Source organism: Trichosurus vulpecula, chromosome 2 (assembly GCF_011100635.1).
Source record: "Trichosurus vulpecula isolate mTriVul1 chromosome 2, mTriVul1.pri, whole genome shotgun sequence".
NCBI lineage: Eukaryota > Metazoa > Chordata > Mammalia > Diprotodontia > Phalangeridae > Trichosurus > Trichosurus vulpecula.
Genome location: NC_050574.1, coordinates 82,116,377 through 82,141,910, shown reverse-complemented (window position 1 = coordinate 82,141,910; position 25,534 = coordinate 82,116,377). Strand labels below are relative to the sequence as shown.

The window sequence follows — 25,534 nt, the reverse complement described above, 5'->3', positions numbered from 1 at the left end:
TTCTCTCCACAGTCTCCCTTGGTAACCTCATTAGCTCCCATAGATTTAATTACCATATCTATGCAGATAAATATCAGATCTGTTTCCATTCTTTCCCCTGAGCTTAAACTCAAAATGTCCAAAAGAGAACTAATTACCTTTTCTTCCCAAATCTATTTTCCAAACTTCTTTATTTCTGTAGAAGGTGCCAGATTCTTTATTTCAGCAATGTACCTGACTTCTCCCGCTCCTTTACATCATATAGCCATCAACTGCCAAGTACTGCCATTTCTGTCTCTTTCACATCCTGCCCCTTCTTTCTACTCCCAGAGCCACCACCATATTTCAAGCCCTCATCATCTCTCACTTTGATTATTGCACTAGCCTCCTAATTGGTCTTCCTGCCTCAAGTCTTTCCCAATTCTAGCCCATCTACCACACTGCTGCCAAAGTGACATTTATACTGCCATTAGGAAACCATATTAGAAAGAATAAATGATAAAGCATTTATCAAGTGCCTACTGTTGTCTTCAGGCTTTTGTACCAAATTTTAAGGATACTGGTAAGTTGGAGAATGTCCAGAGGGGAGTGAGCAGGGTGATGCAGGGCCTTAAGAACATGCCATATGATGATTAATTGAAGTAACTGGCGATTTGTTCTAATGAAGAGGAGATTTAGGGAGGGATTGTAACTGGAACTGTGATTTCATTGCTATGAAGAATTCTTGTTGTGCAGGCTGGCACATTTTCTGAAACATGAAAGTTTCAGAGAACTACCTGGACCACTGAGAGGCTAAGTAGCTTCTAGGGGGATGCTGCCAGTATGTCTTGGCAGGATCTTGGCTTTGAGGCCAGCTCATATTGGTAACTGGGGATTGGAGAGAAGAAAAAATTTAATGGGACATATTCACACTATTCAAATATTTGGAAGGTTGTGTGATATGGAAGAGAGATTGAACTTGTTTTGTGTGGCCCCAGAGGACAAAGCTAGAAGCAGTGAAGGAAAGTTGTAGAATTAGATTTATTTTTATTTTATTTTAGTTTAGTTTTAGTTTTCAACATTCACTTTTATAAGATTTTGAGTTGCAAATTTTTCTTCCTTCCCTCCCTTCCCCAAGACAACAAGCAATCCAATAGAGGTTATACATGTACAATCACATTAATCATATTTCCACATTAGTCATGTTGTGAAAGAAGAATCAGAACAAAAGGGAAAAACCTCAAGAAAGAAAAAAAACAAAAGTGAAAATAGTATGCTTCAATCTGCATGCAGACTCCATAGTTCTTTCTCTGGATGTGGATAGCATTTTCCATCATGAGTCTTTTGGAACTGTCTTGGATCACTGTCTTGCTGAGAAGAGCTAAATCTATTGTAGTTGATCATTGCACAGTGTTGCTGTTACTGTGAACAATGTTCTCCTGGTTCTGCTCACTTCACTCAGCATCAGTTCATGTAAGTCTTTCCAGGTTTTTCTGAAATAGGCCTGCTCATCCTTTCTTATAGCACAATAATATTCCATTACATTTATATACCACAACTTGTTCAGCCATTCCCCAATTGATGGGCTTTAATTCTTTAATTCTTTGCCACCACAAAAAGAGTTGCTATAAATATTTTTGTACATGTGGGTCCTTTTAGCCTTTTTTGTGATCTTTTTGGGATACAGACCTAGTAGTGGGATTGCTGGATCAAAGGGTATGCAGTTTTATAACCCTTTGGGCATAGTTCCAAATTACTCTCCAGAATGGTTGGATCAGTTCACAACTCCACTAACAATGCATTAATGTTCCAATTTTCTAGAATTAGATTTAGATATGATATCAGGAAAGAAGACCTAAAAATTAGACATATCAAAAAATGAAATGGATTGCAGGGGAAAGCAGTAGGCTCCCCTGTCATTGAAAGTCTTCAAGCAATCACTTGTTGGGCAGCTTGTATGGGATTCTTATTCAGGTATGGATTGTACTAAATGACTTCTGACTTCAAGTTGCAATAGACATTTATTAAGTGCTCTTTATGTGACAGATACTTTGTTAGGTGTTGAGATACAAAGGCAAAAAAGGAAAATAATCCCTGCTCTCATAGCCCTTACATTTTATTAATATGATTTGCTTATCAAGAATTGGAAATCAAGGGGATGCCCATCAATTGGGGAATGGCTGTACAAGTTGTGGTACATGAATATAATGAAATACTATTGTGCAATGAGAAATGGGGAAGATACGGACTTTACAATAACCTGGAAAAACCTACATGATATAATGCTGAGTGAGTGGAGCAGAACCAGGAGAACATTATACACAACCACAGATATATGGATTCTGTGGTGACTAACCCTGATAGACTTGGTTCTTCTCAGCAATACAAGGTTTAAGGATGACTCCAGGGGACTCATAATGGAGAGAGCTATCTACATCCAGAGAAAGAATTATGGAGCCTGAATGCAGGTTGAGGCAAACTGTTTGCTCTCCTTTTTTTTCTTCTTTTGTTTTTGTTTTTTTTGTTTTTGTTTCTTCTTTCTCATGATTCATTCCATTGGTCATAATTTGTCTTTACAACTTGACTATTGTGTAAATAAGTTTAATTCAAAGTTATATGTAGAAGATATATCAGATTGCATGCTGTCTGGGGGAGGAGTGGGGAGGAAGAAAATATGGAACTCAAAATCATGAGGAACTGAGTGTTGTAAACTAAAAATAAAAATCTTAATTTAAGAACATATATATATATATATCATTAGAAAAAAAATATGATTTGCTTATCAAATGTAAATGAATTCTCCAGGAACCACTTGATGTTTTTCCTTGAACTTATTTATGTGTCAAAGGCTTCATTCAACCTGTTGTTTGGTTTTGTTTTCCTGGTAGGAAATTTGGAAGTTTTTCCCTTGTGTCTGTACTCCATGTTGCATGATGTCTCATGGGATGCTGCTTTTAATTAGTCTTATTTTATCTCGAAATCAGTAAAGTCTCAGTAATTGGTAATCAGCATCAGTTTGCTAGGCAACTCATTTAGGTGTTATAGCAGTCTCCTTAATAATAATTAGACATAATAAGCAAGATGCATAAACCAGAATATCCCAAAATTTTTCATCACTTCCTATCCCTTTGCTGCACCTACTCACCACCTACGTGATGTCATGTGGGAGTTCCTTGGGTGTCACTACTAAGCTAGTCTATACATTTACTTCCCCTCTTGCCCCTGCCAAACTGCTCACATAAAAGCAATGGGCAGTTAGCACCAGTTTGCTAGCTGGCTAGCAATCCCTTGGTCTGTCCAGTCCCCATACCGAGTTGACAAACTGCAGAGGTTTTTGTAGCACCTCAAACTCATTATACCTCTTAGAATCCTTAGCTTCGTTCAAGGCTCAATTCAGGTGCCACATCCTTGTTCTCTTAGTTGTCAGTGCTCTCTTCCTGTTCAAATTATATTGTATTTGTAGAATAGTAGGTAGGCTTCAAGAAAGCAGGCTTCTTGAGAGCAGGAACTGTTTTTAGAGCCTAGTACAGTGCTTTGCAAACAGTAGTAACTTAATAAGTACTTGTTAAATTGAATTTTAATTTTCCCCAGGTGCTAACTATCCAGCCAGTGTTCACCAATCACTCCTATAGTATAGTGTAACATGTGCCTATTGCTCCTCATGCTCCCAATATATGACCTCTTTACTCTTCTTTTGTTACCTCTTTTTGTTTCTCTTCTTCCTTCTCATCTCCTTTCTCAAGAGGATGAGGAACAATCAGAGAATTTCAGATTTGTCAGGAAGGCTATCTACTCCCATCCCTCCACCCATCCCTGAACTCCAGTCCCTTCCACAAACTTGATTTAAGGGAAGGTTTTCTTAGACCAAGCCTATATCTACTTCTCTGTAAATTCTAACCATTACACCAAGTTCTGCAACCTCAGTCCACAAGGAAAGCAAAACAATTTTGTTCACCTTGTTCTACCTCTTCTATAGTTGTTCACATTGATCCTGTGTCTCCCTTCCAGAAACATCCTATCCCTTCTTTCATGGGCACCTCTCTCCCAAAAATGTCTCCCTTTCAGAGACATCCCTATGAGACTGGACCTTTTGGATTCAAGGGATGGACAGTTGCCCCAAAAGCCTGAGTTGAGGTTCTTAATGAGAAAGTAGAAGCTCTGGCCCTGTCTCTTAGGGAACACAACTGAAAAGGACAAAAAAGATAAGAAGGAAGAGATAAAGGAGGACGAGGTATATAATGAGAAGGAAGAAGAAGGTGAGAGCATGTCCACTCCAAGCATGACCAATTCTGCAGCTTTCAGAATGCTTTCGGCCAGTGACCCCAGTCTGGGAAAGGAACTACTAGAAGCGGCTGCCAGTGGTGAGAATTGACCTCTTGACCACTTCCCCCTTAAAAGGCTGTCTCTGTGACCCCCTTGCCCACTATTTCTTTGGCTTTCTCTCACTCTTTCCCCCTAGTCACATACCCCAGTATCACCTCCAGGATGTGTCCACCTTTCCAGACACTTAACTTCTCCAGAGTTCCTTTTGTCAACTGAATGAGAGATCATAGTAAGGGTATAGAAGAAAGATTTCCCTAGGTGGCCTGGGGCTAGGATGCAACTAGAGCATGGTTAGGCCTGAAGATGGACAGAGCAGATAGGAAAGGATATTGGAGAGAGGGAGTATGATGAGAGTAGGCATGACCACGAAGGGGGTCAGAATTTCTGATCTGAAGGCCTAGGCTCTGCTACTTAACATGAGGTCATTTCAATCTCTCGGCTTCAGTTTTCTCTTCTGTAAAATGAGAAGGTTGGACTGGATAACCTCTGAAGTCCCCTTCTATAATCTCTGACATAGGTGAGTATCTAGGTAGGAGCATGCCTTGGAGGTCACGGCTAAATGGAGATGCATGTCTGGGTTTGCTAGAGGCTGAGATGAGTGTCAGTGGTTATTTTTTTCCAGGGGTGCCAGTGCTGCTGAACAATGTGGAGCTGGGTCTGTGGTGTCCCGAGTTGCAGTGGCTCATTCAGAGGGAGCATCTGTGCCTCCCTGCAGTGCATCCCAACTTCTGCCTGTACCTGAGCACCAGGCTGCGCCTTGATGCTTTGCCAACAGGTGAGGCCGAGACTTGGAGGTTGGTGTGGGGTCACCTTCCCCATTCCTCCAGGATTATTTGCTGCCACCACTCAAGGACTCTTCCTCTCCATCTTCCTCAGCCCCTTGCTACAAGGTCCAACCCACTCCACAACAAGGTTGGATATATGCCCCAAACTGTTATAATGTGAAACATGAGGGTCAGAGGCTAGATGGAAGTTGGAAGATGAACAGAAACTTAGGAAGCAGTGGCTGATCTAGGGGCTGGGAACAGGGGCTGCAGAGAAATGGGAGTGTGGGGTCGGGGTAGATGGGGATAAGCCAAGGGTTGAAGCCAAGGGCAGAGGAAGAAGGAAGTAAAGGCTGATGAAGGTGGAGGATAGGGAAGGGGGCTTGGCAGAGGCAGGGGATGGTTTAGGAGCCTGGGTACAGAGAGCATGTTTGTGGATAAAGCTGAATGGGGCCTATCTCCAGGTCTGAACTCAGAGATACTGAAGGGTATGAATATAATAGATATGCATACGGTTTGGGAGATGATAGAGGAACAGCTTTTACAGGAGATCATAAGAGCTGAGAGGCCAGAGTTGGAAACAAGATGGCTTAGCCTGGAGCTCAACATACTGGATACCTACGATCAGATTGAGGCTACTGAGGTGAGTTTGGGCCTGGGCCTGGGATATAGCATAGAGGGAGGAGTCAGGGGAAGAAGATTAGGAAGGTTAGAAATGAGGAAAGGGCACTAGGAGAGAAGAGACAGGGACCTAATAAGGCAGAAGTTAACCTTTTTTTTGTATCATGATCCTCTTTGTCAGTCTGGTGAAGCCTGTGGACCCCTTCCTAGAATATTTTTAAATGCAAAAAATAAAGAAGCCACTTACATTGAAATAAAATCATCAAAATGTTTTTTTAAAAAACAAATTCACAGACCCCAGGTTAAGAACCCTGCATTTGACAGAAGAGATATCTGTCCAGGGGAAAACAGGGTCAAGGGTCCAGGAAAGGACAAGGGAAAGTATGGGAACTATGATCTATGGGGATGGGAAAAAGCAGGTTTGGGGGGGATGAAGTGGGTGGGTAACAGAGGATGGCAGACCAGGCTTTGAACAGGGGGCCCCATACAGGAAAAGCTCCTGAGGTTCGTGTTAAACACGGAAACAGACCAACTAGGCCGAAACTATTTTCTGCGGGACATGCTGTGCTACCAGGCAGAGCTCTATCAGCAGAAGGCTTCCCTGGAAGAGTTGAAGGAGATGGAGGCCCAAGAAGTAGAGTTTCGTATACATTACCAGCATGTGGCTCGTCTGGGTACCACCATGTCCCAGGCCATGTCCCCTCTGCAGAATTTACACCCTATCTACCCCACGGCCTTAGACAACTATCTGATTGTGACACGCCGCACTCTGGCCAGCACTGACCACCAGCTACCACCGCAGCATGGTGAAGACCTGGAAAGCCACCTTCAGGAGCTAGGAACCCGGCTAACACGCCGGCTGCTAAGTAATACCCTGACCTCCTTGCAGCCCCACCATGCACCCCTAGTAGGGGTCTGTGGTGCCCTGGCCCTGCTACAGCTAGCTGGGCAGGCATCTGCCCTGGAGAGGCTGGCACTCTGCCCAGGACTAGCAGCCTCCCCAGTGGTGGACAAGAGTGTGCTGAGCTCGAATGTCACCTGCCCTTCCTGGCTACAGCCCAAAGCCTGGCAGGAGTGTGGGCTGCTGGAGCTGTTGCCCCCCTTTGTAGGCTTGCGGGCTTCCCTGGTTGCTCACTCAGGTGCCTGGCAGGAGTACCTGAGATTGCCCTTCACAGTGGTGGGTCGAACCCCAGTAATTGGCACCACACCCCTGAGCTTACTTCAGAAACTAGTGCTGTGGCGGGTGCTACAACCGGAGCGGCTAGCTGGTGCCTTTGCTGACTTTACCACCTGCCTCCTGGGACGGCCCCTGGCTGAGGACAAGGATCCAGCTATCAACCCCTACAGGCTGAGCCGCCCCAACCGGCCTCTGATTGTGCTGCTGCCCCCACCAGGCCAACCTACTGCCAACTCATACCCTTTACCCTTCATCTGGAAGCTGGCATCCCAACAGGCACAGGAGGTGAGGCTGGAGGTCTGAGTAGGGATACCTGAAACTACCTGCTTAGCACCAGAGGTACAACCCAGGGCAGGTGTGCCTCCTTCCTGACTGCTTTTCATCCTTAGGTGACTCTTAGACAACTCATGCTGGCTACCAGCAATTCTGTTAGTTAGAATGTTTTATGCTGGACCTGTAACATTTCACCTGGTCAGTGCCCACATTTTACAGACTAGGACACTGAGGCCCAAAGGGAGTGGGACTTGAGCAAGATAAAGTAGATGGGCAGGAAGTAAAGTCCAGATCTCTTAATGCCCAGCCAGAGCGTCTTTCCCCAATTTCCCAGACCCCAAGCAGGGCACAGTCTGAGCTAAGAGCCTTAGGAACACCAATTGGCCCTACTACATGAGACCTGGATTGACCGATGCTCAGGAGCAGATGAGCCACTGAGTCACACAATTCTTCCCTTTTCCAAGTTGTGAAAAGCAAAAGCTCCCTGCCTGTTTCTATTCCAGCATGAGTTTCAGTCATCCCCCTTCTTCCTTCCCACTCTCATCAGCTTGAAAAGCTCCTTCACAAGTGGTAAGGTCCCGACTACCCCCATTTCCCCTGCACATTTCACCCTAAGTTGGGGTGGCTCACTCCTGCGGCAGCCTTTTCTCCATCTGTCCTATCTCACTTTCACTGACTCTGTATTTCTGGTAGCCAATCAAATGAAGGCTCCTTATCACTCTGAATCTGTGAGCACAACACTCCAGAGAAGCCCAGCCCTAAGCAGGCAGTGGCTGAGCATGACTTCTGACCACCTCTCCCACACACTTGTATTCCCAACCCAAGAGCTTCTCCCACCCATCCTGCTCACCAGCTCAGATGTCAACCTCATGGAGAACTACAGCCAGCTCACTGCTCCACTGACACTCCCACAGGTGGTATCTACCATGTGGCTGTGGGGTCCTTTTAGAGCCAGCTGAGCCGAGGACTGTGGTATGACCCTATGAAGTTCCAGGGCTAAAAGCATCAGAGAACACTTTCAGTAGCAAATGGGGGTGGGGGTTGAGTCCAGAGAAGAAGTCCATAACCAGCCTGGAGCCTCTGCAGACAGATGGTGAGCAGGTAACATCCACCAGACCCTGGTTCTCTCTCATTGCTCTCTGAAGGGCAAAGGCTGGGTAGGAGAGAATTGTTTCTTTTACACAGCCTTCAAAGTAGCAAGGAAGGGATTGTAATTTGTTTTCCTCAGTAAAGGTACTGGGGGTCACCCTGTGGTTACTTGGGGTTACAGGACCCCTAGAAGCCACTCAAGGCTGTCTCTGTTGGGGCAAAAGCATCTGCAGGTCATTGGACTGGGTTCCTCTCTATGGGACTCTGCTCAGGCTGTGACCACAGCTCTGACCGAAGCCATGCGAAAGGGCCACTGGATAGTGTTGGACAACTGCCATCTGATGTCTTCTTGGCCATCCGAGCTCCTGGAATCCTTGTTGGGGATGTTAGATGGGGCTCAGGGTAGGTGAGCCTGATGCCCCATACCTTCTATCTGTGCTCCCCTGCTGTCTGTACAGCCTTCTCGTCTGGTCTGTGTATCTTTGTCTTTGGCTGTGCCTTCCTTGTGACTACACTCAGCTCATGGATACAATCCCTGTCTGGGTCCCACCTTGTGCCTCTGCCTCTCCAGGAATGTGTCTCCTCTATCTCATTCCCTTTCTGCCTGCTTCTTCTGTTGGTGTCTCCTATGTGTTCTGTATTCCTTTCATATTTGTTCCCCTTTCCTGTCTGCGTACCTCCCTTCATATATGCTAGCCACCCACCCCATGTGCTTCTGTTCTTCTGCCCGCCTCCATTGTGTCCTTGGTCCTTCCTTACGTCCATGCTCCCAGGACTGCTTGTGTGTGTCTGTGTTAGTCTCAGTTTTGTGTCCCCATCTCATTGCTTCACAATGTCCCAGTCCCTAATGCCAGGCTCATGTTTTCCTTCATGCCATTATCTCACACACCATGTTTAGGTTCCTCCCTTTATGTCTTTTTTCTTTCTTGATTGTGTTCTTCACATCTCTGTGTCTCCCCCTCCTAGTAGTGTTTTCCATATCTTGCCATCCCTCATGACTGTGCTTCCCACAAGTCCATATCCATTTCCTCATGCCTTTGTCCTCTTATATCTTTGTTCCGTCCTCACATCCATATCCCTCCCCTTGTTTCTGTGTCCTCATTTATAGTATTCTCTCTCCCATCTAGGCCCCTCCCTTCATCTAGCTCTCTCTCCCTTATCCATGTCCCTAGAATATCCTGCTTGGGTACTCTCTTCATGTCCCTATTCCTTCTTTGTCTGAGTCTGTCATATCTGTATTTCTGTCTCATATGTGGCCCCTCTATACCTGTGAACCTCCTCCTCCTCCAGGTGTATCTGTGGCCCTTTTCTTTGTGTTGGCAGTGTGCCAAAAGCAGAAGAGAAGAGAGAACACTGCCTCTTGGAGGCTACAGCCAGCCCACATCTGCAGTGGCCCTGTGTGCCCAGCCCTGTGCTAATGAGAACTGGGGATATAAAAAAGGGGCAGAAACCACTGAGAGGACCCAAGTGGCAATCCCCTTCTGGGCATTTATTGACTGTGTGACCTTGGGCAAGTCACTTAGCTTCTGTGTCCAATGCAAGGGTTGGACTAGAGGGCTTCTGAAGTCCAAGGCTCCAGAGTTATGATCCTTTCTTTTTCTCTTTCTTCATGTTTGTGTCTCTCCCTTCACATCTTTGTCCCCTCATGCTTCTATCCCCTCCATATTTTTGTTCCTCCTATTGTGCCTGTTCCTGTGAATACCCACCTCACCTGTGTCCTTCACTGTTCCCCTTCCCTTCTGTCTGTCTCCCTTGTGGCATGTTTGTTCACCCCTCAAGGCTGCTTTCCTCCCAAGTGTATCTTTAATCTTTTATCAGTGTCCCCACTCTTTGTCCACCTCATATCTTTGTCCCTCTCCTTTGTGTCTATGCCCCTGGCCTCGTTCCTGTGGCCCCCTGGTGTCTGAGCTCCCTTTATGCATACATCTGTTTGTGTACAGAATTGTGTACATTTGTGCTATGTGTTCATGACTTTGTTTCCCTTTCATGTATATATTAGCCTCATGCCTGTGTTCCCCATTCATGTGTATGTTCCCCCATAACTGTGACTAACCATGTTTATGTCTCTTTCATGTCTTTGTTCCATTTATACCATAAATATGCTCCCCATGTCTTTCCTCCCTTCTTATCTGTGTCCTCCTTTCTAATAGCCCCCTTCCCTGGGACTCTGTGTTCCCCATGCTTTGGCCATTCCACATCTCCCTGTATCCCATATCTCCACAGTGACATCAGAAGTTTTGCCACAGGTCTTGCACCAATCCATGTCCAGACAAAATATAATTATAAATAAGAAATTCCGGCTATGGCTTATTTGCTCAGCTAATGCAACTGACTCCCTTCCAGGTGAGGATGAAAGCCCCTTAACCAGAATCCTAATTGAATTGGGGGAAGAAGAGGAGTAGGCTGTTGCCCAGGTGCTAGCCCCAATGGAGTCTAAAAGGTGGGGAATGTCTAAGGCACTGCACTGAACAGAAAAAAGGACTGCTGTCTAGGGTATATTATTTGGTGGCAGTATAGGATCATAGGCCGCTGTCCAGGCTTCTTTACAGAGGAAGCATGAAGACTTCTCATCAAAAGTTGATTGGCCAGAGTTATGCTCTGAGTCATGCCCTCTGCCCTTTCTCTGTTACTAGTGGCGGTGGTACAGCACTCAGTTCCTATATTCTGGGAGCAGTCACTAGAACTGGGCCACATCCTGATATGCAGCCTACATGAAAGACAAGATTCTGTGGAAAATCCTCTATCCTCAGTGTCCCTAACACTGTCTGTGCCAGTAATGTTCCTGCACAGCCTTCTGCTGCACCGCCAACTCTATGGGCCCTGGCTTCAGGCCAAGTGTGGCAAATGGTAAGTCCCTCACACCTGAAGGCCCCAACCTTTTCCCAAGACCTAGGGCAATTGATGGTTTGACGTGCCCCCAAGCCAAGCCCAGTCTTCCTTCTACCCAGTACCTGACTGGGGAGAAACCATCTGGAAAAGGCTTTTCCTTCCTTTTTCTAAGCCTTATCTTAATGCCATCAGCCACTTCCCACTGGATCTCATATCTCCTGCTACTATCCTCTTGACCCTCTATTCCCTTCCCCCCCCTCCCCATCCCAACAGGAATCACATGATCCTGGAACAGACTTTGAAAACACAGGAATGGATATGGAAGAGGTTCAGCAATCGCTGGGTGGCCCTGAAAGAGCTGACTGGCAAGACCCTGTCCCTGCCCCCTCCTTGCAGCTTCATATAGCCTCTGACGAGGTTCCTGTCATCATTCCACTAATCATTTGTCTTCCCTTCCTTGCCCTTTGGCTAGCTTTGTTTTCTCCTATCTTTCTCCTGTCTGTCCCCAATCTCTGGCTTCCTCTGAGTCCCCTCCATTTCTGTTTCCCTTTTTTCTCTCCCCCTTTTCTGGGTCCCATCCCATTCATCTTTTAGTTTCCTTTGTTTTCTTCATTCTTGATCTCTGCCTCCCTCATCCATTCTCTGGAAAGGGGCTTGAAACCTGAGTATCTTCTTCCTGGTGCAGAGTCCAAGCAGGGGGTAGATGGGATTGGAGTACAGGCCTTTGAAAGGTGCCTATGGTTCTGTCCTCCAGGACCAATTTTTTATGGAGGACATGTTGCTGATCCCGAAGACCAGGCTGCCATATTCAGTCTTGTCCAGGTCTGCCTGGACCCCAACAATGAACTGAGACCCTACAGTTTTACCCCGCAGAATCTGCTGGCTGCCCTTATGCCATGCCAAGGTAGGGCCCTGGGGCGGGGGGGTTGGGAGATGGTCAAGTGTGATCCCCAACTCCATTGAGGAGATATTTGTGTTAAAAGTGTCCAAAATCATAGATGAGGGGTGGGCTCCCATCTGTGGATAGAGGCATTGGTTATCTGTGTTTGGGGATGAAGTGAGTAGGGAAGACACTTGGTGTATATATGTGATTGTGTGTGTGTGTGATGTCCTATTTCTATGTGTATATGTATGACCCTGAATCAATGTAAGTGAGAAGAGGTCCTATCCCTGATTAATGTCTTACTGTGGGGATATCCTATTCTTGTGTGTGCAAGACCCTCTCTGTTGATAAGTTCTTGGGTGTATGTGTGTGGAGCGGAGGTATGTGTGTGTACTTAGTAGTGATGGTTTCCCTGTCTCTACAAGTGGGAAGCCAAGTCCATGTGTATGCTCAAGAGCTGGGTAAAAGAATGCTTTCTCTCTCTCTGTATATGAAAGGGATTATATTATGTCCCAATGAGACCTTATGTGTGTGAGCCTGGGCAGGGGGTGGGTTCAGAGCAGGGAGTAGGATGGGAGAGAGGTTAAAGTGAGGGTAGATAGAAGACTTGTATGTGAGAAGGTACTCCACGGCAGAAAGGGAGGGGTATTGTTGGCCTCATCTTACGCTTCTAGAGGTTGTTGGTTGTAGCTTAGGGCATCAGGTTGTCCTTTTTCTTCATTGGTTATCCTTAGCAAGAGTTGGTGTTTTGCTGTTTTTCTTTTAAAAAATCTTGATTCTTTAGATCAAGATGTGGTCGACATGTATTCTCTGTATTTACCCCAAAAATCTCTTTCTCTTGGCTCTGTGTTAGCAGCCAGGATTTCTTTCAGCTTATCTTGGGGAATTGTGGTGGAAAAATCACAGCATGACTTCCCAAACCACAGTGATATGTCTCTACTCTGTAACCAGCTTGGGTTCCCCTCCAGTTCAGAACTTCTGATGGCTCTGCCAGGTCAAGAGTTCTACATCTAGCTCTGGAAATACGTCCACTGGAAACACATAGCCATAGCTATTCTGAGCCCATTCCTTGATGACTCCCTATTAACTCCTTTGAAATCTCAAGAGTCAAATGACTTTGAGGTATGGAAGCAATAACTCTGTCTTCAAATTGCCAAAGGCCTATACTCCTCTATAAAGATTTTCCAGACATTAATTATGAGCTGCTTAGATTTGAAGCATTTAAGCTGAGGTTGAGTTATGCAGATAACTATAGCCTCACACATAGCTTTGGGTCAGTTTCTCCTTTCTCTACTGATACTATGTCCACACTCAAAACTAGTGTCCCCTGGGTAAATGGGCAGCATTTTGGGGATGGGCCAGGGAGCAATCAAGCTAAACCCCTGATTGTCCAGGCCCAAAGTTCAGCAGTGATGGCTGAGGCAGCAGGAGGCAATGGGACCTTTTAAGAACTATGCAAAGCCTCATTGCCAAGGAGGCCACACGGCCTTCTGGAATAAAGACTTATTTTCTCAGAGCAATTAAATTTAGAGAAAGCATCAAGTCCATGTATCTTCTTGAATTTTTAGCTCTCTAAACTTCATCAGAATATCTTAGCTTTGATCTCTGATCAATATGGGTTCATCACATGAGTATCACCACAATCATTCTGATAAGAGATTCAACCTAACCTTTGGTTTTTGTCTGCCTGAAAGAAGCCTCACTTCTTTTGCCATCAAGAAGGATTACCATTCCTTGTATGTAGGAACTTCCATATTTACATGCTTATGCCCATTCTATCATAGGCTAAGTTCAACACTATTGAAGTAACTTACAAAACAGTGGCTGACTTTAACACTGCTAGCCCTCCAGTTGGAAGTGGGGTGGGCTCCAAAGGCCATAAGGTTGTAATATCTGCTGTCTCAGACTTCTAAAAAAATGGTCTTGCTTTAGAGAACATTTGAGATGTTGAATGCTGCAGAATGTTAACTCTCTCCCACTTCCACATTGCTCCCAGTTCTGCTTTTTGTAGCCAAAGAAAGCAATCTCTTTCACACAGCAGGGCTTTGACAGGAGACAGAATCTTCTGGATTTTCTCCTAAACTGTGGCCTCCAGAACTGATTCCCCTGGAGTCCAGAGGGACAGTCCCATCCTTATTCCAGGAAGGAATGCCTCTCATTTATAGCAAGGTGATTCATCAGATTGGTTGATTCCAACACAAAGAAGAGATGATAAAAAGACTAGGCTAGTTTTCTATGGACCCTAAATCAGACCTCATATGAAATATTTCTGCTCTGGAACATCAGTTTTTAGAAGGCTTGGCTCCACCTATTTAGGATGGCCCAGATGCCCTTGGCTATCAAATGGATACTTTTATGGCAACAAGTTCTCCTGTTTGTGACCAGCCTAGTAGTCAGGTACCTGATGTGAAGGAGAGGAATCCAGGATGACTTTTGGGGGAAGTGGCTGCCCAGGCCACTTTTGTCACCCAATCACAGGAGTTTTATGCAGGCTGAGAGCCATCCATGGACCAGTCTATCTGCCATCATGTGTAAGGGAGCAGCAAGGTTCTCTACTCATCTTTCATCTCTGAACCAACTTTACTTTGCCTGTCCTCCAGCTCATATTTCTCTCTTTTTTAAATAACATCACTGATATATTTTTACATGACCTTTACTTCAGAATATATCCATCTCCTTCCCTCACCCAACCCCCAATAGTCATACCTTATAACCTAGTATATGCCAGAGAAAGACAAAAATGAAACAGTCTTCCCTCAAGGAGCTTATATTTTTATCATGGGAAATATGTATGGGTGAATATATAAATGTACGGTAATTTAGAGGGGGAAGGCACTGGCCACTGGGGAAATAAGCAGAGGCTTCTTATAGAAGATGCTATTTGAGTTCAGTTCTGAAGGGATTCTAAAAGACTAAGACAAGGAAGGAATGTGTTTGAGACTTGAGGAAAGCCAGCACAAAGGCACAAAGACAGGAGATGGTTGTTTGCAGAACAGTAAAAAGGCCAGTTGGCTTGATCATAGAATTTGTAAAGAGAAGCAGTATATGATGAGGCTGGAATGGGAGGCTGAGGGCCTTTAGTGAACCACTGGAAATTGCTGAGTAAAGGAGTTTCCTTATTTGTATAATGAGGAGGTTGGACTAGTGTAAAGCCCATCAGTAAGTGAAAAGATCTTTCCCGCCCATTGAATAGGTTTCAGGTGGGGCCAACAAAGGGAGGTCCATACCCTTTCACTAATTAGATGTGAGGCCCCAGGCAGGTTAGCAAACTAGTTAGCTACTTTGAGAGAGGCATGAATCCCTCTGGGCCCTATGGGGAGCTGCTAAGACCAGAGCCAATGGTATGTGCCGGAGTTCTAGTCAATCACATGACGTCTAAGGACTGTATGAAAAGAGACAACAGAACACAGAAACAGCAGAAACTGAGGACTAGGAGGAGCAGAAACTGAGGACAGAGGACTGAGAGTGGAACTGGACACAAGGGAGCCAGAAGCAGCGGAGCGGACAGCAGCAGGATTCAGAAGCCAAGGGCCAGCTTCCAGAGTGTGCAGAGTGGAGAGTGCTGAACGCAAGAGGGAGTTGCAGAACTTGGAGTCAGAGGAGCTTCAGGAGAGTGCTGAGCAGGGAGTTAGGATTCATGAGTGATCTTATTATAAGAGGGCCCTAGCATTGAGGGGAAGCACAAGTATGGTTTGGTTTCCTGCTATAATATTTTGTTATAATCTCCTTGTTACTATAGTGAGGTGGGCTTATTGGTCTTGGAATAGTATTGCCACAATATCAGATTGGGGGCATTGGTCCTTGAGTCTGATCCTTTGGGGTCTAAATAAATGTTATACTTCCTCTGCCTTCTACCTAGAGAATTCATTATACTTTGCAATTCCGAACCATTCAGGCATGCCCACGGTCCTCTCTGAGGTCATGAATTTTGCCTTACTGATATAACTAGACAACTTCTAAAGTCCTGGACCTGGAGGGAAGCTATAGCCAGAGGACTCTGGCCTTAGCTTAGCTGGAGCACATTGGCCTGGGGCTGGGCTTCATACCTTCTAACCAGCTGCCTCTTAGAATCTTCTGCTCTCCTCCATCCTTAGGAGAGAAGTCTAGTGTTTAAGACACTGTCTCGATTATTCAGTCACTGGGTAAGCACATAGTGGTGTCAACACCAAGTCCTTGGTAATTTCCCAAGGGGCACTACACCTACATCACAACCCTTCTTCCATCTACCACCTGGGTATTCTCCAATACTCTGCCATGGGCCCTCTTTTTTTTTTTCTACATGTTCTTCCTTGGTGAACATCATCCATGCAAAGGACTCTCAAATCTAATCTCCCAACCCTAATGTCTCTCCAGAAGTCCAATCTTTAATAAGATGTCCTGTAGAAATTACAAACTCACTGTAACATGTGCAAAATGGAACTAATATTTTCTCTAAAACCCACTCCTTTTCAAACTGCTTGTTTCCATCAAAGGTACAAGCATTCTAGTTACTCAGGCTTGAAATGTTGGAGTTATCCCTGATTCTTTTTCTCTCTTTCATATCCCACATCCAATCAGTTGTCAAGTTATCATTTCTGCTTCCATATCTCTTGTACCCATCCCTTTCTCTCTACTCCTATCCCAATCCCAGGTTAGGTCCTCATCAATTCTTGCAGTATCATTCTGATTAGTCTCCCTGCTCCCCGTCTCTTTTCTCTCTAATTCATTCTCCACAATGATATTCCTAAAATAAAAATCTGGCCATTTCAATCCTTTACTAGAAAACTCTCCTGTGGCTTCCTATTGCCTCTAAGACAAAATACAAACTCTTCACCCTGACATTTAAAGCTCTCACAGTATGATTCCCACTGACTTTTCTTGTCATATTCATACTATGTCTCTTCATGCATTCTCTGTTCCTATCAAAATGGCTTTATAACTGTTCATAACATTCTATCTCCTGTCTCCATGCCTTCGCACTGGTGGTCCTCTATGTCCAAAATTCACCCTCTGCTTGTGTTGGAATCCTGTGCTCCATGCTTCCTTCAGAGAACAGATCAGGGGCTACTACGTACACAAAACCTTTCCTGATTCATCAGTAATCATCCTGATTACTGCTCTCCTCCCTCTTGAAATCCCACTGCAATGCTTTGCATATACTTGTTGTGTCATATTGCCCCAGCAGAAAATAAGCTCCTTAAAGCAGGGTCTGTTTTAAATTGGCCTTTGTATCCCCAGCACTCAGTACAGTGTCTGACACATTGTGGTTGTTTGTTTGCTGAAAGGGAGTGGTCAAAGAGAAGAAACAGGGATGTTTAGCCTGAAGAAGAGAATTAGAGGAAATGAATGCTGGCTATCTTCCCATATTTGATTTGTTCTGTTGGGCTCTAGGTGCCAGAACTGAGAACAGTGAGGTCAAAATTCTCATGGGGTGCATATAAGCATAATAGTGGAAGGAGGTATGCAGTTTTTATTTGGGTGGTGGGAGGAACTGCTTCCCTCATCAGTCTTAGGATCTAGATATGTTCTTTGGTTCCATCCATCCCATTGAAAATACCCCATTTCCTCTCAGATCCAGGCATAATAAAAAATCGCTTAGATTTAATATCAGTAATAAGGGATAAAGATAATTTACTTAAAATAGCATTTTGAAATCAAGGAAATACATAAGCAGCAACTCTACCAATGTCTGTGGCTCCACATGAACATCCCTTTTTTCTTCCCAACCCTCTGCGGATGAAAAGTTATGAATTCATTCTTTCCCAGCCCTGGCCCACAGGAACAGTTCACCTTCATGATCAGGAAGCCTCAGAAACTTTACATGGGAACTCTGTTTTCATGAAAGAGGTGTGGTCCCCCCAGGGTCAGTAAAAACCCAGACTACATTAAGCTCAGGCAACTGCAAAAGGTTCCCTGCCCTATCCCTTTCAAGCACAAGAGAACTGTCTACGTTAAAGCCAGCTGGATGGGCATGGTTCCCAAACGATTTGGGCTACAATTTTTTTTTTTCTGTTTCTGTCTCTGTCTCCCCTTCTCTCCCGCTCCAATGTTCATTACAACTGTAGTGCTTCTTTCCTCTCAAGAAGGGTTAGCTTAACAAAAACACTAACTATACAAGATAGGGAAAACACGGTGAAGCGAGTAGCTTGAATACTGTCTGGGGAGTTTGGTGGGCTGAGAACTTAACAGGGGTCAATGGCATGATACAGCAGCCAAAAGAGCTAATGGGATCTTAGGCTACCTTGAGAGAGGCTGAGATTCAAGTAATAATAAGGAAGTAACAGTCTTTGATGTCCTCTTCCCTGGTCAGGTCACTTCTAGAGTACTGTGTTCCAGACTGGCTGCCAGAGTTTAGGAAGAATATTGATAAAGTGGACAGCATCCAGACAAGGGCAACCAGAATGGGGAAGGGACTTGAGTCCATGCCCTATGAGGATAAGTTGAAGGAACTGGTGATATTTAGCCTGAAGAAGATAGACTTAGGGAGAATATGATAGTTGTATTTAAGATCCTTAGTTATTAGAGAAGCATATGGAAAGGCTATCATATGGAAAAGAAATTAGATTGGCCTTTTGGTCTCAAAGGGAAAAACTGGGAACAATGGGTGGAAATTGCAAAGAACCAAATTTAGGCTTGGTGTCAGGGAAAACTTCCTTATGCTTAGAGCTATCCAAAAGTGTAATGGAGAGAGGGGGTTTCCCTTCACTGGAATTTTCAAGTAGAGGTTTGATGACTACTTATTGGATATAGTGGTGATTTCTTTATGGCTACTGAGCTTCCTTCAACCTCTGTGATTCTGCAATGTTTTGAATCCAGCTGGTCCCCAATTATACTGGGACATACACTTACTCTCAGCTTCTTAAGCAGTATATCTTCCTTACCCGGTGTGTTGGTAAGCAAAATGGGCTCTTAGCACTTAGTTCAACAAGTGCCCTTGAAGAGTTTGGCTTTTGTTTGCTTTGAGTAATTCAGTGTTTTTCATTGAGTCTTACTAAGTGCTAAGCCCCAGGCTCTAACTCCTATTAGGTGTTAACCTAACCTATGTGGATGTGAACCTCCCAGGGTCTTAAGGGGAGGGGCTAACTCAAGAGCCAATCACGGGAGCCTAAGTTCTGGTCATTCAGATGACGTTTGATGACGTCTGAAATCCTATAAGAAGAGAAGACAGAACCATTTGCGCAGGGCTTTCACTCTTGGTGGTGTTTGGAGACTCCCGGGCATCTGTAGCTAAGAAGCCCTCCAGCCTGTAACCCGGATGCCGGGACTTTGTTAAACTCTGGTAACTATGTATTGGGATTTGAATCAGACAAGGTCTGTCTGTTGATGTTTGTACTTTGTTTGTATTTTGCTCTGAAGTTCAGGGTGGTGGTTTTTTCCCCTGAACTAAGTGAATGATATTTGTATGCTGAATTAAAGTAAGCTTGTCAACCCGTTAATGTAGCTTTCCTTAGTTAAGCAGATCAAAAGAACCTGTGCTTTGGCAGTGTGCTGGTAGCGTTCTTGTTGTTGGCCTTGGGTTGGTCTTACACCCCCACAACAGCTGCTAGCCGGATTGTTAAAACTCCCTGAAGCACCATAGGTATATGGTCACTCTCTGAAGAAGTTCCTTATACAATTATGAGGTACAGAAAAACCTCCTAACAATTTGCAGTGTTCCAAATTGCAGTGGGCTACCTTTTCTTTGGGGCTCTTAAAGCAGAAGATTCTTAGTGATGTAGAGAGGATTTCTACATAGCACCTGGGGTTCCCTGCTCATATGTGGGACTCACAGAATCACTACCCCAGGATCAAGATAGGGCCAAAGCCAAAATGGAGCTAGGGCTAAGGACCAAGCTGAGCCTGGGGCTGGTGCCAATGCTAAAGCCATAACTAAGGTCAAGGCCCAAGCTGGGGTCAAGTCAATGACAGAAGCTGTGACTATATATGGAGCCACCACTGGGACTAGGACCAAGACAGGATTGGAGACCTTCAGATCTTCCTTATATTGTTAGGGCTAAATTAGAAAAACATATAAAGTGTTTACAACATTTAAAATGCCATCTAAATCTTAGCTATTAATTTAAGATAGTATTTTTCCAATTACATGTAAAGATAATTTTTAACATTAAATTTTTTTTCTCCCTCACCTACCCCCTTCCCCGAGACAGTAAGCACTTTGATATAGATTTTATGTGTACAATTATATAAAACATATTTCCATATTAGTCATGTTGTGAAAGAAGAAACAGAGCCAAAGGAAAAGAATCACAAAAAAAATAGTATAGTGAAAATAGTACGCTTTGATATCCATTCAAATTCTGTCAGTTCTTTCTCTGGATATGGATAGCATTTTTCATCATGAGTCGTTCTGGATTCATCTTAGATCATTGTTTTACTGAGAATAGCTAAGTCACCCACAGTTGATCAAGTGCTGTTACAGTGTGCAATGTTCTCCTGGTTTTGCTCATTTGACTTTGCATCAGTTCATCTAAGTCTTCCCAGGTTTTTCTGAAATCTGCCTGCTTGTCATTTCTTGTAGCACAATAGTATTCCATTCCATTCATATACTACAACTTGTTCAGCCATTCCCCAACTGATGGGCATCCCCTCAATTTCCCATTCTTTGACACTGCAAAAAGATCTGTAAATCTTAAGCTACTATTATAAAAGCAGGCATCCTGCCTGTCCTCAGACTACATCCTAGCCAAGTAGAACTAAGATGGAAAGCAGGGGACCCTTGAAGAGATGAAGCCTGGAAGCAGGGGGGAAGGAAAAATTCCCAGAAAAGTCTACATGCCCAGCAGTTAACACAAGACCAGTGGAGCAACTCACCCAGGAAAGATTCCACCCCCAGAAGGTAGCAAGCCACTTGAGAGTTTGATGACATCACCAGAAGATTTTGGGAGTCCTGAAGTATCAAAGGCATGGATTACCCCCTTTACATGTTCCCTGGCCACGTGTTCCCTACAAGTGTGTTCCTCATTCATGATCCTTATTGTACCCACTCTACCTATTTATGGTGAGGGCTTCAGATTTGTGGAGGAAACGTGACTTACCAAATGCCTTTGCTTTGAACTAGTTGCATTTACTGACTAGAGAAAAATACATCAATGGAGGCTGAGTGCCATAATTTTAAATGGATGAAGATTCAGAGTACCTTGACCTGGGGTAGCTATTCTGTGTTGTCTTCCAACTCTTGAGATTGTGTGTGTGTGTGTGTGTGTGTGTGTGTGTGTGTGCGCGTGTGTGAAAGAGAAGGAGGGCCCTCTGTGTATGTATGCATGTGTGTGTGGTGGGGGAGAGTGTCTTTCTGTGTATATGTGTGGGGACCTCCCTAAGTGTAGAAAAGGGTGAGTTTGGATATCTGTGTGTACAATTTTCCTCTACATGCATCTCTGTGTATGGAGAACCTTCCCTCTTGTGTGGGAGGCCCTGGGCATGTGGGAGAAAGTCCTTCCTTTGCATGTGTATTATCTGTATAGAGGCTGACATCTTTCTCTTGCAGTGTCTTGTTCCTCTTAACTTTCTATCCTCCCCTTCTCAACCCCCTAGATATGTTGGAGTTAGAGGCATCATTAGAGGTAGAGGCCCAAGCGCACCTGATACCTGCACTGTCTGAGCCTCGCAGTTTTGGAGTAACCGAAGGGCCCCAGGCTTGGCTATTAAGGAAAAAGAGTCGGGCCCTCTTGGCTTCTCTGTACAAGGCTCAAGATCCCTGGGGACCCTCAGGACTGCCTAGTGCCCGAACCCAGGCTCTTCTTCAGGTGGAGTATCGACTAAAGTATCGAGTGTCCCAGGCTATCCGGAGGCTCAAAGCATTGCAGGCCATGCTGGCCTTGAGCTCACATAGCCAGACCCTTGGTTGGACCTCCTCTAAAGGGCTGCAGACCCTGGAAGGCTTCTTGGAGGAGGAGGGCATAGCATTAAGTTTGCTATTGCCAGAGCTACATAGTGATCTGTGTTGCCTGGAGAGCCAGCTGGCAGGGGGCCTTCCCTGCTCCTCCCCCCGATGTGAAGAAGTGGCCACTGCTCTCTGGGCTGGCCGTCTCCCTCCACCCTGGCGGCGCCACATGTCTGCTGGGCCCCAGCCACCCTGGCTCTGGCTACAACAACTGTGGCGCCAGGGCCAGTTGCTAACCAGATACTTAAGTCTATGTGGACAGCTTGGTATGGGACAGTTTGACCAACAGAATCGCTCATTTCACCTATCTGCCTTCCGTCACCCCAGAGGGTTATTGCTGGCTATTCGCTGGGAGGCCAGCCAGAACTGGGTGGGCCCCTACACCATTTCAAATTTAAGTTCAAGTGTGAGCCCTAGCCCTGGCCATACACGTCCGACCTGTCCTGCCTCCGTCCCTGGTGCACGCCCTCACTTTCAGCTTAGCCCCAAGTATATCTCCCCCTCCCCTGCTCGTCACAGCCCCAGTAGCGGTCGTGATGGTCCTAGCCCCCGAGGTGGCCCTCAATCCGGCCTTGATCCCAGTCCTGGTGGTGGCTCCATACAAAGTCACAGCTTCTATAGCCAACTTGGCCTTAGTCATGGCTTTAGCATTGGCACCAGCCCCAGGCTCAATGCGGGCCAAAGCCCTAGCTCTGTTTTTAGCTTTGGCCCTAATCTCAACACTGGCATAACTCGACAAGGAATTGAAGCAATTCGCCTTCAGTTTCAGGTAGGTACTCTTGTGCCCTATCCCTGTCCCTTCTCCTTCTGGCTATATGTATAAGCCTGATTCATTTCCTGCCCCTCCCTGATGCCTCAGCCCTACCCATGATGATTGTGCCCTCAGGTGGAATGTGGACCAATGCCCTTAGCTCCTGAGGGTGGCCTTCTAATAACAGGACTGCTTCTCCATCATGCTGAATGGGATCCCAAGGACAGAGCCCTACAAGATGGGAACTCTGGCAAGCCCAGCCCTCTGCCCCCTGTCAGCGTCAGTCCCCATTTCATCAATGAAGAGCCACCATTGCCCTCCTCTCCTCTGCCTCTCTATCTCTGTCCTGTCTACCTGGGGGGAGTCCTGGGCTTCTCACGGCTGGACCGTGCCCACCTCTTGTTACACCTGCCGCTGCCTTCCAAACTGTCTCCTGCCACTTGTGCTCAGCGCAGGGTATATGTAAGTAGTCCACCCTTGATGTGAACCAATATCCAGAATAAAGGAGTATGGCTGAAGGGGTGTGTGTGTGTGTGTGTGTGTGTGTGTGTGTGTGTGTGTGTGTACCACACACATACATTCCCCCATGAACATTTCTACTCATGCATGTTCAGGCAGCCCTTGAGGCAGAGGGAAAAAAGAGAGGGTCTAATGAATTCGACCCCTTTTCCTTGTCTAGTAACAGCTATCTGGTCTTTTAGTCTGGAGTTTGGCTAGCTTGGGGGAAAGAGTACAAGGGTAGTGAGGTGTAGAGTGAGAGATTGACGCCAGGCCAATAACACCCACTGTCATTACTATAATGGAGCAGGATGTAAAAGATCATCCTACTCATGCCTTCGCTCTCTGATACACTGTATGCTTCTAGGTCTATTCCTAGAAAACCATTCATCAAGCTGGATCTCAAGGACATATTTGCTTAGAGCACTGAGTAATGGATAGTGAGCAGGCCTCAAAGCTGACACACACTGGCTGTATAACCTTGGATAATTCACTTAACCTCTCAGTGCCCTAAGCAACTCTCTTCTTAACTATAAATTGCAAAGAAGGTGCTGACCTGAATTGGTAAAGTGTGTTTCCCATCTGGGAATTTCCTATACTAATGAAATCATAGTTCTAGTACCTATCTTACATTTACAAGGGAAGAGTATAAGTCATAACACAGAAAATCATCCCATGGGCCTTCCTTCTGTTCTACAGCCTAGTAAGACTTTACCTACTTTTCAATTCATCTGACTTAGTCTTTTGGTCAGGCTACAATAAATACCAGTCCTCAGCCAAGCTATGATGACTATCAGTGGGCACTGGCTTTAGCAATCTAGCCATCACCACCTCCTGTCCCATCCCCCATCATGTGTCCTTATCATTATATTCCCTGTAGTGCACCTACCTATAAGACAGAATAATGCACATAAAATAAGTGCTGGATTTGAAGTCAGAGGTCGTGAGTTCAAATTGTGTGTCTACCTCTGTGACCTTTGTTAAGTCTCTGGACCTCAGATTCTTTATCTGTAAAATTAGGGTATTTTACTGGAGGACCTCTTCTTCTAAGTACAGGGTGTCTCAAAAATCTTAGTACAGTTTTAAGCTTTGCCTGTATATACTACAAACCAAGTGTAACTCCTGCGTCAGAGGCTTGCTCTGAAAGTGGAAAAGTTCCAGGTATACTTTGGAGGATTTCTTACTTCTCTAGTTCGTAGCTGTACTGGCCCCTCCCACAAAAACACATGAGAAAATCATAATGTGATAACCAACTTTTCTTTCTACAAAGCACTTTTTTCATACATTATCTTTTCTTGAAATGATGGTATATGATAGGATCTATGTATCAGATCATTCAGATAACTCTTCACTGGTGTAGATTATAGAACTAGAGAATCTCAAGAATCCAATAACTACATTTAAATATAAAAATTAAAGGCCTTTGATTTATGGAACACCTATTATGGTTTTAACATTGATGCAGTATTTAAAGGTAGACAAATACTGGCTACAAGGTCCCTCTCCTTAAAGGAGGTTTATATTTAAGCTGAGAAATGCACACATGTACACATACACAAGATTTCATCAGCAAAAGGCATTCTATTTGAATCTGATTAAATACGTGTATTTATGAATGACATCTTGAGGGAGGACAGCTTTTATACATCTGGTCCCTCTTGGTTATTGTTGTTGCAACCTCTGCCTGGACAGAAGCTCATCACCTTGGACTTGAGCAACCTACTAGTTCAGTCTAGGGTTCTTTCCTCAAGAGAAGTGGTTTAAAGTAGAGTAAGGCAGCTCCGTGTTCCTGAAGTAAGCTGGCTTCAAAAATACAGCATGTTAGACACGGGAGGGACTTTACTGTCATCTGGTCCAACAGCTTCAGTTTCCAAGGCCACACAGAAAGCATGTGGCAAAGCTGGGATTCGAACCCAAAATAAAGTATATAGAATACAGAATACAGAATATAGAAAAGCATTAAGTACTTACTATGTGCCAAATACTTTGACTACACCACAGCTACTTGCCTACCACAGGTTATGTGTCTGTTCACATTGGAAGGGATGGGGTTGGGGGAGGGGCACATGTACCTACTGGAGAACTTGGGTAGTAGAATTATGGAGCACAAGATCATATACAGTTCTGGATACTAATTAAACAAGTATTTATTACCTACCATGAACCAGGCACTGAGAAGCCTCGTGCTAGGAAAGACAAAGACAAAAATGAAGCAGTCTCTACCCTCAAGGAACTCAGCATATTCACTGAGAAGTAAAAAATTTACAAGATAAATATAAAGTTATTTCAGTGAGGACAGGGGCACTGAAAACTTGGGGAATGAGTAAAGGCCTGATTGCTTACATCAACAGAGCAGACCAATGAATTAATAGAAACAATTAAAAATACTAGAAAAAGAAATTAAAAACCCCTAGTTAAACATCAAATTGGAAATCCAAAAAATTAAAGGTGATATTAATAAAATTGAATCTAAGAAAACCATTGAATTAATAAAACTAGAAGTTGCTTT

The 25,534-nt window shown here is 44.8% G+C and overlaps 1 protein-coding gene across 1 annotated transcript in view; it reads left to right on the top strand.

Moving 5' to 3' along the window:
- DNHD1 (dynein heavy chain domain 1) overlaps nt 1-23,013 on the top strand; it is a 113,383-nt gene extending 90,370 nt beyond the window's left edge. The window contains exons 33-45 of the mRNA XM_036743773.1: nt 4,134-4,319; nt 4,904-5,056; nt 5,510-5,688; nt 6,157-7,128; nt 7,620-7,686; nt 7,942-8,050; nt 8,387-8,607; nt 10,429-10,548; nt 10,839-11,052; nt 11,308-11,399; nt 11,789-11,938; nt 21,428-22,545; nt 22,663-23,013. Of these exons, the coding sequence (XP_036599668.1) occupies nt 4,134-4,319; nt 4,904-5,056; nt 5,510-5,688; nt 6,157-7,128; nt 7,620-7,686; nt 7,942-8,050; nt 8,387-8,607; nt 10,429-10,548; nt 10,839-11,052; nt 11,308-11,399; nt 11,789-11,938; nt 21,428-22,545; nt 22,663-23,013 (3,932 nt within the window). The remainder of the gene's footprint in view (nt 1-4,133; nt 4,320-4,903; nt 5,057-5,509; nt 5,689-6,156; nt 7,129-7,619; nt 7,687-7,941; nt 8,051-8,386; nt 8,608-10,428; nt 10,549-10,838; nt 11,053-11,307; nt 11,400-11,788; nt 11,939-21,427; nt 22,546-22,662) is intronic.
- The last annotated feature ends 2,521 nt before the right edge of the window (nt 23,014-25,534 follow it).